Source organism: Uloborus diversus, chromosome 2, assembly GCF_026930045.1.
Source record: "Uloborus diversus isolate 005 chromosome 2, Udiv.v.3.1, whole genome shotgun sequence".
NCBI classification, from domain to species: domain Eukaryota; kingdom Metazoa; phylum Arthropoda; class Arachnida; order Araneae; family Uloboridae; genus Uloborus; species Uloborus diversus.
The window spans coordinates 106,459,464-106,473,281 of record NC_072732.1 but is presented as its reverse complement, the minus strand read 5'-3'; the positions used below and the strand labels follow the sequence as shown (position 1 = coordinate 106,473,281).

General features: G+C 31.8%; 1 protein-coding gene across 1 annotated transcript in view; it reads right to left on the bottom strand.

Annotated features, from left to right (window-relative positions):
• The window catches only part of LOC129235317 (ras GTPase-activating protein-binding protein 2-like), a 64,002-nt gene extending 50,586 nt beyond the window's left edge, over positions 1 to 13,416 (bottom strand). The window contains exons 1-3 of the mRNA XM_054869052.1: positions 13,254 to 13,416; positions 9,233 to 9,336; positions 6,267 to 6,348 (exon numbers count right to left, since the gene is read on the bottom strand). Of these exons, the coding sequence (XP_054725027.1) occupies positions 6,267 to 6,348; positions 9,233 to 9,336; positions 13,254 to 13,259 (192 nt within the window). The 5' untranslated portion in view covers positions 13,260 to 13,416. The remainder of the gene's footprint in view (positions 1 to 6,266; positions 6,349 to 9,232; positions 9,337 to 13,253) is intronic.
• Positions 13,417 to 13,818: the final 402 nt, after the last annotated feature.

The window sequence follows — 13,818 nt, the reverse complement described above, 5'->3', positions numbered from 1 at the left end:
GACCCTACTATCCGCAGGCTTGTGCTTTAGATGCAGGAAAATGTTCTTCTCCCGTTAAATTTGTGCATAATTCCTGTTTACCCTAGGATTTTTTTTCTTTGGAACTATTGAGGGGTAAAAATGGCATCCACGGTCCTTTTTTATTTTATTGCCAGCGTCATTTTGCCTCAAAACTTTTATATATTTTTTTTCTTCAGGAAACATCGATAAAAATGAAGATTAGAACTCAAGGTACAAAATTCCCTGGGAAAAAATTGGAAAAAAAAAAATTTTGGGGGGCAAAATTTGAAATTTCCCTGACATTTTTTAACTATGTCGTTTTCCATGACAATTCCAGGTTTTCCGGAGCGTACGAACCCCATTTAATAACCGTATTTTCCTGTGTATTATCCGCGGGCGGCCTATAATCTGCAGGTTCTAAAATGGGCCTGAAGAAAAAAAAAAGTTTTGTATAATCGGAGACGGTGTATAATACGATGTAAAAAAATAAAGTTTGAATTTAATATACCATTTGAGCAACTAAACTAAAAACTTAAAACTAAAAAAGGTAATTATTTGAAGAAATAATCAAAATTAATCTGAAATATAATCTAAAATACAATGATTTCTTCTTGAAATCATGATTATAGTACGCTAATTACTTGAAAAACAAAGAGTCAAGACAAAGGAGCAAATGCTCTAATCTTGTGCAAATGGCTTCCTAATTCACTGTATTCTTGCTTTTTTTACATGGCCTAAATCGCGTAAGAGGAGCATGCAAGCATTGTAAAATAACCAACATACAGTGAGAAAGAACATGCAAGCTTTGTAAAATAAACAACATTCAGTCGGAGTACGGTCTCTATCGGTGAATCCTTATAGAACCGATGCATTGAAATTCTTTTCTTGGGATCTAAATTAAAAATAACCCCAAAAAAAAGTTGGCGACTGTAGAAATTTTTTGGGATCGCCAGTTTTGAAAACTGAGTCGCCACGTGGCAAACGTAAATCTTGACCTTTACTTGGTTGAATTTTGAATTCAGCTTTCAACAAGAGATGAAACATACTGAGGCAGCGAGAAAGATATGTAAACATATTCATTAATCATTAACTTTTGATGTTTTAGTATTTTGCTAAAGCATTACCCAATTTTAGCTTCTTTCCTAGGGAACTTTTGAGCTCGTCTTAAACCCTGCCTAGTACATACATTAGTAACCTTTAGTAAATGCTTAAGTGGAAGAAGTGAAAACATTTAACAGTGTGTTTGCAAGTTGTATAGGGTTGCCATCCAAATGTTGCTTCAAAATAGTTGCTTTAGTAGCCTAAATTGTAAAAGAAAGTCGCCTAAATAGTCTCCTCAGCACAATGATTAAGTTGCTTTTTTCACCCATTTAGTTGCTTTTTTCAATATCTTTTAACTATTTACTAACTTAAAAAATACTTAGTGTAACAAAATCACACAACAGAAAATCTTAAAACATAGCTATTTATAGTAATGCAAAAAAAGAAAATAATCAAAACTTAATTTCTCAGATCTAACATGTGTTTTAACATCATTCAACATTTTTTTCTGGAACTACTTCTTCAAAAAAGCAACTCTCAGAATAGTAATGAAGTTGATTTTTCCAATATTTTTTAAATACTAACAAATTCAAAAAATACATTGTGTCACACAATCAAAAGATGACTACCTATAGTAAATACAAGAAAATAAAAACTTATTTTCCCAAACATAACATTTTTTTCAAGATTAACTTGGTTCATTCAGCATTTTTTAATGGTACTAATAATAATTGAAAATTTAATGAAGATTTTTTTTTAAAGTCAAGACAAAGGAATTATAAATTGAGTTTGAGTGTGATTAAAACAAAGATTTAAACGCCGTATGATTAAAAATCTTTCATTTAACACTTTGATGACAAAATAGAAAATTTAGTTATTTTTTGATTTTTTAGCTACATAAATATCAATCAAACTTGATTTTCTTTTGTTAACAATATGGTTTAGCTTTGTTTCTTTCTGTTCTACAGTTCTTTTTTTTTCTCGTAACTTCTCTGCACCTTCTATCATCCCCTGTGCTACTCTAATTTCTAACAAATCATTTTTCTTAATAGCTGATTTTAGTCGTTGATTTGCTAATTTTAATGGTGAATCTGAAGATTCTTGATTGGATTTCTTTTCTTGAGCAGCTATTTTTGCTTTGTCTTCCAGTTGTTTAATTGATTGTGCTTTGCTCTTTATTTCTTCTTCTCTCTGTTTCTCTTTTTCAATCATCTCTTCACGTTCTTTGTTTTCTTTCAAAGTCTGCTCCTTTAACTTTCTTTGTTCTTCCAGATAATTTTCATATGACCTGTGTGCCCCATATGCCAATTTTAAAAGTTCCTTTGTTATTTTTACCTCGCCTACATGTTGGTATTTCGTCAAAGCCTCTCTTATAATAAGTCTTTCATTAAGCATCCGCTCAGACATTTTTGACTTATCTTCAGCTAGGATTCTTTTTGAAATAGAGAATCCTTTCTCCATTTCCATGAGACAAGCATAAGCTAACTTTGACAAGTTTATTAAGTAAATGATATTTTAGTTGTCCAAGAGGAGTTTTCTTGTTTAGAGCATCTCTCCAAAAATGATCAACTCTTTCATGCTGATCATTAATAGATGGGGAAGAAAATTCTGATTGTAATACTTTCTACTCATCTTCCACAGATGCAGTATTGACATTTTCCCATGCATTTTAAATTTAAAATTGTCAATACATTTAAATGTTGATTTTTTTTTTTTTTTTTTCCAATGCTGGTCATTGATTTGTGTACTTCAAAGTCTAGTCTTTTTTAAAAATTAAGAACTGTGAACTAAAATGAGACAGTTTTTTCATACTGCTATTTAAATGTAATAATTAAGCAATAGCTATATAGGGAAAGCAATTAATGTAATAGGTAAAATGGCTTTTGAAATGAGCAAAGTAAACAACAAACTAGTATAGGGGAGGGGCACATGTGAACATGGCACCATGACAACGTCAAGCAAAACATCTCAAAAAATTCTTAAATAATGGCAAGGCCAGTTCTACTTCTTAGCCTAACTTTTAGGGCAAGGACCCAGTTTATGTTCCTGTAGTGACAGGTTTTTTGTTTTAGCAGATGCTGATGTAATGTTATCAGACTTCTACATGTGAAAACATATTTTAAATTACCTAATAAGCTAAACTTAATTATTGCAAACCAATACATGAACATTCAAGTTAATTTATGACTGTTGTTAATTGTTAAATCAATTTTCATTTCATTTTTTTACATTTTATATCTTAGTGCTATTAGTGATCACTTGAAGCAGTTTCCAGCTAAAAGCAGTCAAATTTTCATTTTTATATGAATTTCTCCAAGAGTTCAATTTTTAGTTACGTTCATTTCTATGTGAACTTCAAAAAACAAGAAAATTAAATTAGAGTAACTTTGAAAATATTTATTTTGGGAATAAATTTGAAGATAAACAAGTTTGCTAGTTTGAAATTTCGTTTTTGTACGAAAATACGTAACTAATAACAACTTAAGAACAAAGTTTTAAAAAAATAAGAAATTATTGAAATAAAAATCAAAATAAATTGCTTTAAGATAGCATAAGTTAAAATATCTAAGATCATTTAAAAATATTAAAACACTGACTGGATGCTAAAAGATTGAAATTTCGAGCACGGCAAGACATTTTCGGCGAAGCACGTGTTCGACGCTTGATTGTTTGTTCTCTATATTTTCATTTCTATGTAAACTTCAAAAAACAGGAAAATTAAGTTCAAGTAGCTTTGAAAATATTTATTTTGGGACATAAATTTAAAAGTAAGGAAGTTTGCTAGTTTTAATTTTCGTATTTTTTCGAAAATACGTAACTAATAACTTAAGAGCAAAGTTTTAAAAAAAATTAAGAAATTATTGAAATAAAAACCAAAATCAATTGCCCTAAGATTGCATAATTTAAAATATCTAAGACCTTTTAAAATAGTTCAAACACTAACCGACAAGATTTCAATTTCGAACACGGCATGCAATTTTCGGCGAAGCACGTGTTCGACGCTAGAATGTTAACAAACAAGAACGACTTTAGTTTTTTGCCGTACAAATTAGGATAACTTAAATCAAAGCACTAGAGATCATTATTAATAATGCAATTTTATTACAGAAAACGAAAATTGAGCTTTAGGGGGAAAAAAATCACAATGTGCATTATGTTTTTAGTTTTGGTTTCGCAGAACTTACGATTTTTTTTTCGGGTAGAATGGTGGGAGGCATATCAAAGTATTTTTATCCTTAAAAAAGAAAAAAAAAATGATATTTTAACTTAAAAATTCGATTGATTTGAAAATTTTAAAATTTCCGACAAAAATCGGGAAAAAAGTCTAAAAACCAAGACAAAAAGCGGCGATCTATCCCTGTAATAATGTAAAGTAAATAATGTTTTTTAACATTTACTTGAATGTATTTATTTCACATTGGCTGTTATCAAAATCTTGGAACTACAATCCTTGATCTTTGGTAAACACACAAATAAGAAACAACTGCAATCCTTGGACTAACAGAAAACAATCTAAAAATAGTTTAATTGGAACAAAATAGCAGTGAATAAAGGGAAAGTTCAAAAGAAGATTCTTTTAGCTCAGATCATCTTTCTCCCCCCCCCCCCTTTTGCATTTGAATTCGACCTCAGTAGATCGGCGCGTTCGCCGCGGCGAAACGCTATTGGCTGAAAACTATATGATGCAATCTCCATAGTGTGTTGGAACGCAACTGATTGGCTCAAAATCGTTCTTCCTATTTCTTTTTCAATGAATTTCATAAAATATGAAAAAATAGTCGCTTTTTATTGCAAAAAGTCGCCGTTTTTTTAAAAAAATAGTCGTTTTTGGCCTGTTTTTTTGCCAAAAAAGTCGCCATAGTCGCCTAAGGTAAGAAATAGTCGCAAAAGTCGCCTTTTTAGTCGCCAATGGCAACCCTAGTTGTATCAATCGTCATGGTCAAGTTAATAATTTATCATTAAAAATAGATTAATTCCAAATTAGGCAAAGAAATTGCTGATAGATATACCTAAATAAATAAGTTCAACTGAGCATGTACTAGAGCAGGGCTGTCCAAGTGGCGGCCCACCAACACATATTGTGTGGCCCATCAACTTCTCATTCAGCCTATTTCTTTTTCCGACATTTTATGGTATCAAGAAGCATCCGAGACTACCATTCTTGGTCAAGCCGGGGTCCCCAAAATTTCCTCTTGATCGCTTTTACTTTTACTCCTTTCATTGTATTGGGAAAAAAAGGTACAGGACAACTAACAGGTCAAAGTAAAGCAGTTCTACCTTGCACGCTGGTGCTCAAACAAATTCCTAGAAATAGAATTGCCTCTTGTTGGTGGGCGAGACAAGGTGGGAAGAGAGAAACATTTCAGATAAGCAAAACCTGCCTGCAATTGGTTAAAAATAAAGAACCCCCCTCCCTTCATTGACTCTACGCCTTTGTTGATTTCGAAAAAGAAATTGAGCATTTGCTCTCGTCACTTCTATGTTTGGGAGCATATATTTATGCGACTTTTTCAGTGATGAACTTTATCAGGAATCGTTACAGGAGCTCTCTCCGACAGTTCATTGATGACCTTCTGCTGGCAATGACAAACAGCCATTCCTGCCCTTGAAAAGAAGGTGGATCGGCCTCAGTTTCCCATTAAAATTTAAGCAAATTGTTTCATAATCCTTCTGTTCCATTGTTTTATAATTAATATTTCAACTATGAAATGTTTTTGTATAAGAGGTTATCGTTAAACTTTTTCAAACTGAGGTCCGCCAGGTGATCAGTGACCGGAATTCAGGCCCATGGGCTCTTTGCAGTTGGACAGCCCTATGCTAGAGGGACATCCCTTTACTTGGTACCACTCGAAAAACATCGGAATTGTAAGCAATTCTGTTCTGTAGGCTGCAATAGCTTCCTTCAAAATAAAAATTTAATTTAGCAGACCAGCAAGAGTTTGCAAGCAAAGGCGCGGTTCAACTCCTAAATTGGAAGTTTTACCTTCAATCAGTTTTGCTCAAATATAAATAATCAATGTTAAAAAATAACATTCCCCCTTTTCCATAGTAAGCACATCAATGTTTTGTCACTGATCATAGCATAAAACCCACCCTTAAATTTGCAATTTTTGAATGCACTGGGGTACAAGACTACTTGTTTAAAAAAATATTTTATGAAAAACAAATGAGTTGTTTTGAATCACATCATATATCTTAAATATACATAGAAATAAAACACTAACCTGCTGTCCAACGACTGGTCGAGTTTCCTGTCCTGGTTTATCCAAACCTCCATGCAAAAATGATGAATCATGATTATAAAACCTAGCAAAACCAATATATTTGAACTGATTCACAATTAAAAATAAAGAGAAAAATATATCAAAATAACTATTATCAGTTTGCCAACTTCATGCAAGGGGAATGTAAAAGAGTTCTAATGGAGAATAATTGTAAATATTTTGCTGAATAATTTAAATTGGATCAGAAGCACCGATAAAATATTTTTTGAAGAAGAAACCTCTACTTCATACGAATGTAATGCAAGTAAATGACATTGAATTGGGGATTATACACCAAATAACTTCAGATTTATTCTACGATAATCAATTTCATTTTCTTTAATATTTTTGCTCTCCATTTTGTGTTTTGTCATTTATAACTGCACTTGTTTGTGTTAATTGTTGCACAATGAGAAATTTTTAATGGACAGAATAATTAGAATGCTTAAACAAAACCTATTTTCCAATGTTTCTATAATTTACTTTTAGAACACATAACAAAAAAGCAAAATCCGACTTTTTTTTGCAGCACCAATTTTTGTGGTCTTGCCTGTCAAAAGGGTTGTTCCGATTTTTTAGAACCCAAAATCCAGGTTTTTCAAACAAACCACAAGTGGGTTTTTTGAAACGGAAAATTCAGCTTTAAATTGAAAAAGTGCCACATATTTGAATCAAACACCCCACTTAAATGAATCAGTTTCAGCGTTCATACTCATTTTTAAAAGTAAAAATTAAGGACTTCTTAAGTACTCTCAAAAAAAAATTTAAGGAATAGGAAATGATTACATAACTTTAGGCATAATATTTCAAAGTTTTGTGTGTGTATATGTGTGAAGGGGAGGAGGCAAAGTACTTGATATTATATAGACAAATGCATAACATTGCTTCCAAAAAACAGGGAGATGCGTAAATGACTGGGATGTCCGATTATCAGTGATGAAAATTTTAAAATTTCATCGATCACAAGAATGAGTGGTCAGAGAGCAAAAAGGATAAAAAAAAAAAAATTCAAAATCAAGCAGAAAAGGGATGAGATCAAAATAGCACCTGGAGTTTATGACATTCTAAAATTCAACAAAATAAGGCAGCAGAGTAAAAAATCTAAGTTTTCCTTATGTGGTAGAATCTACTTTTCACAGCGAGAAATGAAAAGAAAAACATATAATTGGTTATCCTTTTTCCTTGCATTGGAACTCATAATTTAGTTTAAAAAAAAAAAAACCATAATACTATTTCAGGATCAAAAAACTTGAAGTTGCTTCATTTAATCCTGAAATCCCAAAACATTTTAGGGGCTGTAAAGCCTAACCTAAACCATTAAAGATTCACCATAAATATTTTGAATGATTTCTTAAATGCCTAAAAAAAGTAACCATGCCAAGTTTCATTACAATCCAATACTGTGGGAATTGGACCATATGTTTGAGCTGAGGTTTTCCACCTCCAACTCGGACATTTCCTATGCCGGGCTGATGAGTGCTAATAAGCACGAAACTGCAGTACTCCGCTGGAATTGACTGAGCTGGCAGTGTATTTCATGCACATTCTTTCGATTGTCGTTTGCATTTTTACTAAAATAAAGGGAAAAATGAAATAATGAATAAAATAAGCAGATATAAAGTAGCAGATGGTAAAAAAAGTTCCAACGTTTAAAATAATTGAAATATTTGCAGGATGCAAAAAGATTGAAATCTCAAACAAGGCATGCAATTTTCGGCGAAGCACGTGTTTGACGTCGTTGGCATGTCTTGCAAACACACGTTTTTGGCAGATATCACGAAGAATGAAGGTTTCAGAAGGTGAAAAAGGGGGCCGAACTCGATATAGTTTCTGAAAAATTAAGGAAATGTTCAGAAATTTAAGGATTTTTTTAAGGGACCTAATTCTGCTTGAAGAAATTAAGGGTTTTTTAAGGAAGTAGGAACCCTGAGTTTATATGACTAAGCATTGACTACAAACATGTGATACATCTGAGTAGTCTTTTTAACTTGGGAAGCAGGGTGTTGTACCCTTTTAGTGACAGGTTTCTAGGGAAAATTCAAATAAAACTAGTGAGACTAAGAAAGATGTGGTTTCTATGGAACTTCTGCTCTCTAGGCTTAGTTCACAAGTAGCATCAATCTTGGAGTAACAAGGTGCTAATTCTAAGGAGTATAGGTATTATGACATGCCTAACTCAATTACAGTACCCACCACAAATAAAATCAATGGATTATAAAATCAGTCGCTTTTTTGAATCATATCTGTAAGAACAGAATCTTTGCAATATCAAAACATGATAAAACCATCTTTTAATAAAATCACTGTGGCCGTTTTATAAAATCATTTTAAAAAAAAATTGATAAAGAAGCACCAAGAAGTGAAGGAATTGGTCTCAGATGAGGAAGTCACGGTGCCAAATTTCCACTCTTCAATAGCTGTCAGAAAAGCACTTGATATTATATGATGCACTTTAGAGTAAAGAGGAAAATATAATGTTGAAAATTACAAAACATTTGTTCACTTTCAAACGATTTTGAATCTTTACACTCCAAGTCTGTTAAAATGGAGGCTATTGTTAATTGATGACCCTTAAATGCATACAAAAATATGTACGTCATGTTTATTTGAAGGTTTTCTTTTTAGAGTACTTAAACTTCAAAGCCCTTCATTTGCAACAGCAAATACATTTTTTGAAGAACTTAAGTTAAAATTTGAATTGCTCTTTTACACTGTTTTGTGATAAAATTTATTAAATAAACAAAGAATGAATATTCTAAAGAAACAGCATACTTCCAATGATACTTTATCTAGGACTAAAAATTAAATATAGCTCTCTCAAATTGTGTGCAAAATTTCACGTTATAAAAATAATTACAAATTTTTGCTTTTATAAATCAAAACTTTTAAAATCCATATTTTAAACATTAAGTATGGAACTTTAATACCTATGCAAATGTAGAGGTGCTTTATTTAGTAACGTGTAATATTGTCGAACAAATTCTCTTCCCACACACTGGGGTGTTGGTATTTCCATGACCATGTCTTGAGCCTGGAAGAGAAATATCTAATAAGCTTTAAAAATATTACCATATACAGAGTGCACAAGTAAGAAAAGAAAAGCATCAAGGCGTAAAATCACCCAAAAGTTTATTGCACAATAAGGAGAGATAGATTTATGAGCTTTCAAATATCATTCGCTGCAACACTGGCTTCCTCTGCTTTTCATATTATTCAATTATTTTTTGAAGATAATAAATTAAAAATTAAATACTTCTAGAATGCTTTTATCTAGTGTCTTACTCATAGACATTTTTTGGAGGGCAAAGCGCCATCCCCTTTCAAACAATTTTCGATGCACCATGCCCACTTTTTCTTTTTTATCTCTCAATGCACATTCCTTGTCCCTATTTATCAACACTTGAACCCAAAAGCAAATTTTCTGGCTCAAAAGGTAAAAATGAACCAGGGGTCTGGCCAGAAGAAATTTGGGTTGATTAACGGACCCTTCACAAAAATCCTATCAGCTAAAATGGACCTTTCATAAAATCCCGATCAACCAAAACGAACCCTTTACAAAATTCTGATAAACAAAATCAGATCTTTCAAATTTTTTTATTGAAAGAGCAAATCTCAAATCAAAATAACACTGCATATTTCTGCACATGGTAATGTTTGGAACCTTTTTTAAAGTTAAATTAGAGGGACCAATTTATACAAAATCTGCTACTTTTGCAAAAGAAAAGAAAGAAATAATCTGCACTCTTGTGATGCTCCTGCAAGCAATAACTACTACAGAAAAATAAATATAATGCTTGTTGTTGATTTCTTTGAAAGAAATTAACAGCCGAGTGTCAAGTTTGGTTTATAATTTTGCTTGTTTGTTTTATGCAGTGGTGTTGTATGAAAAAGTGTCAACCATCTCTGAATAGGCATAATCGTGCTAAGCAGTTTCCTTCCACTCATGATTCAATAAACAATATAAAACGAAGTGAACAGTGAACGTAGAACTGCAAAGGATGGCTGGGGTTGGAGGGGGGGGGGGGAGTGATCGATTCAGATAGGGTTACCAATAGTGATGTGTCTGATCATCAAAAAAGTAGATTCGCAGATACGGATCTCAATTTTTTTACCCAATTCAACTATCCAAGTGTTGAATTTGTTACGGAAGGTATTCCAGTCAGAATAATAACACTTCTTCTTCAAAAAATGTCATTTACAGCGAAAATATAATCAAACTATGATTTACTCTTTAAAGAAATCTCTTAAAATTGAGGGAGAGTTGGAAGGAACGGGTCAACGCTGCATTAATGCTTAAATAGAATGTGAAAAATTATTTCTAGACAGGGGTCTGGCCAGAGGATATTCGGGTCCGTTAACGGACCCTCCACAAAAATCCGAACAACCTAAACAAACCTTTCACAAAATTCAAATCAATCAAAACGTTAATCTTCATAAAATTCTGATAAACAAAAATGGATTTTTCACAAATTGTTTATTGAAAGAGCAAATCTGAAAGCAAAATATTGCATATTTATGTGTATAAACCGATAGTTTTCGGATTTTTTTCTTAAAGTCAAATTAGAGGGATGAGTTTATACAAAATCTGCTAATTTTGCAAAAAAAAAAAAAAAAAAAATCGGTACTCTTGCCATGCTCCTGCAAGCGATAAATAATTGCTACTGCCAAATAAATATTATGCTTGTTATTTGTCTGATTTTTTTTTGTTGCAATTATTTTAAATGCATACAGAAATATTTCTAGTATAATTTAACATAATGTAGAATGAGAGATAAATATTGATACTTGATAGAGCGATACCCCTCAACTCCCATCTCCCGACAAATATTAGAAAAACACTCCAGAATGATTCTCGACATAGAAGAGGAAAACACTCAACTTTAAGATTAAATGATGTAGTTTGTGCCATCTTTAAATTTTAAAATGTCGTTAAAAAAATTTTTTTTTTGCAAAATTATTTGATTTTTCACAAAAAACAGACCATGAAAAATTCTGGACAGACCCCTGCTAGATTGCTCGGTAGACATAGGATACAGGAGCAAGAGTGTGAAGCAGCTACTGCACAGGCTAGAAATAATTTTTTGCATTTTATTTCAGCATAAATGCAGCGCTGACCCATTCCACCCAGCTTACTCCGATGGATAGAATAAGAGCCGGGAACACCTTTACAAACAGTAAAAAGAGAATTTAGTCTCACTTTTTTTGAAGAATGCCGAGAAAAACCAAAATGAAGAATAACAGAAACTAATATTAAACTAAAAATTAAAAAAAAAAAAAAAGAACATGTCCCAGAGAGCCGACCTCATAATAAGATGGATTTCGCGAGTAGAACACACATTGTTAACAATGACAAATATGAACTGACAGCGGAAAGATTTTAAATCATTGAGCCTTTTCTCCTTTTCCGATTATGAAAAAGCTACCAATCAAAGGTATAAAGGCTTGAATTGCATTTAAAATTTCCTCCACAAGATTTTAACATATGGCTTTGCAATAAATGGGCACAACTATGTTATTTTATGGATAATCATCGATTTTCTTTTAACTGATATTATTACAACATTGATTTTCCATTTAGCATAGCCGAAATGCTGATAAATATGTTGAAATTTTTTATACCCATTTCGCTGACATTTAAAATCCCCCCCCCCCCCACACACATCAAAAAGTAGGATTGAAACTGAAAAACCAAGGGAAGGAAATTTCTTGACTGAGAAATCGGAAAACATCAAATAATTGATTTCATCGTCGAAATTTTAAAAAGCTTCGGTTAACTCGCTGTTTGTTTTTTACTTTTTAATAAGGACAATATTAGACTCAATTTTGAAAACCTTCTAGTTAACAAGTTTACATTGGCTGACTTTGAATCAAAGAATTTAATTATCAAAAATTATTGAAAATATTAAATTTATGTTAATTATAAAAAAAATGACAATTATTAACATATACCATGTAAAGAAGTCTTTTACTGTGAATGAGTTTTTTTTATTACAGAATTTGTCATCAACTTAATCAGTAACTTAATGAACCACAACTGGATGTTGACATATATGTAGTCATTAATTATATATTACGTCTTTGTAAGAAGTAAAAAGAGCTATACTAGGTAAATGTTTCTTATTTTGGTTATTCACATTCAACACATTTTAACGAGAGCAGAGCTTAAAAATTAATTTAAATGCATTAAGCACCAACAAAGAAATGCCGAAGCATCGTATTATTCTACACAACGACTTAAAAAAAAAAACTGGTACACTATAAAGTGAGACACAATCTGAAAAAGCAATTTTAAACCGAAATCTCAATAATAATACTTCGTCACTCACACAAGCAAGCAATTCGAAACAAAAGGTGCTTAATCTACTTCTCAGTGCACTTCAGTTTACATAGTCAATTCATAACAGAGAGAGGGAACTATTGTAATAACCACATAAATTCAGCACATCGTATTTGGTTAAATCTACTTTCAGCATGATGTAGACAACAGTTCAAATTAAAAACGTTCAAGAACTAACATCACATGAAACATGTTTAAGAAGTACACAATGCTATAAGAGATTAGCTTTTTAATTCATGACGTATGAGAAATCACTAATAAACCATTTACTTTAAAACGAAAACTACGAAACAAGATTAGTTCATGCACGGATTTCAAGTTGGAACAATAGAAAAGATACCTTGCTTTACAGTTAGGCCTACGTAACTTTCAGTCACGATGGACGTATGATTTACAGGTTATCACTTTAAGTAGTTTATGCAACAAGATGATTGCTTTTAGATGTTAAAATTGAAATTCTTTATTAATTCTTGAAGGAATGATAATTCTTTTAAATGCTATACTTCAGTAAAGTATTTTTACGAAGATACACACATACGGCACTTCGATTGAACGATATCAAATTTGGACATTTAACGCCCTCTATGCACTATATTGACAAACTGATATACCTTCATTACGTCGCAAAACTATTTCTGTAAATAGTCTTTGGCTCTTCTTATGTTCGAAAAATTCAGTTTTTAAAATTATGTAAACAAACTCGATCTTCCACTCTTTAGAAACACAAAGCCCGCTAAAACACGCCGGAGAGAAACCGTGGAACTACGTATAACACCCCTTTTAGCATAGCAAGTTGCCACATACGGTAATATGCACATATAATATTAATTAGAGTAATTTTTTAATCATATACCTGTGAGTGAACACTCAAAAACATATTTAAAAAATATTTCCTTCTATAAAATCGAGCAAATTCATTCTCATCAACATAGAAATTGGTGATCTGTTAGTGCAACATGCATTATTTCATTTTTATTATTTCAGACCTTAGTTCAACTTTAAAACAACGCAAAAAACCACTTTGATATTCGCCCCTTTTATATTAATATTAATTTGAGGACATGTTTGTTAAATCTAGGACTGATTTGTTTGGGGAAATATTTGGAAATACCAATAAAGCCATTAATTTTTTCTGCGATATTAAGGAATATTTTGCAATCTACTATATGTTTATAA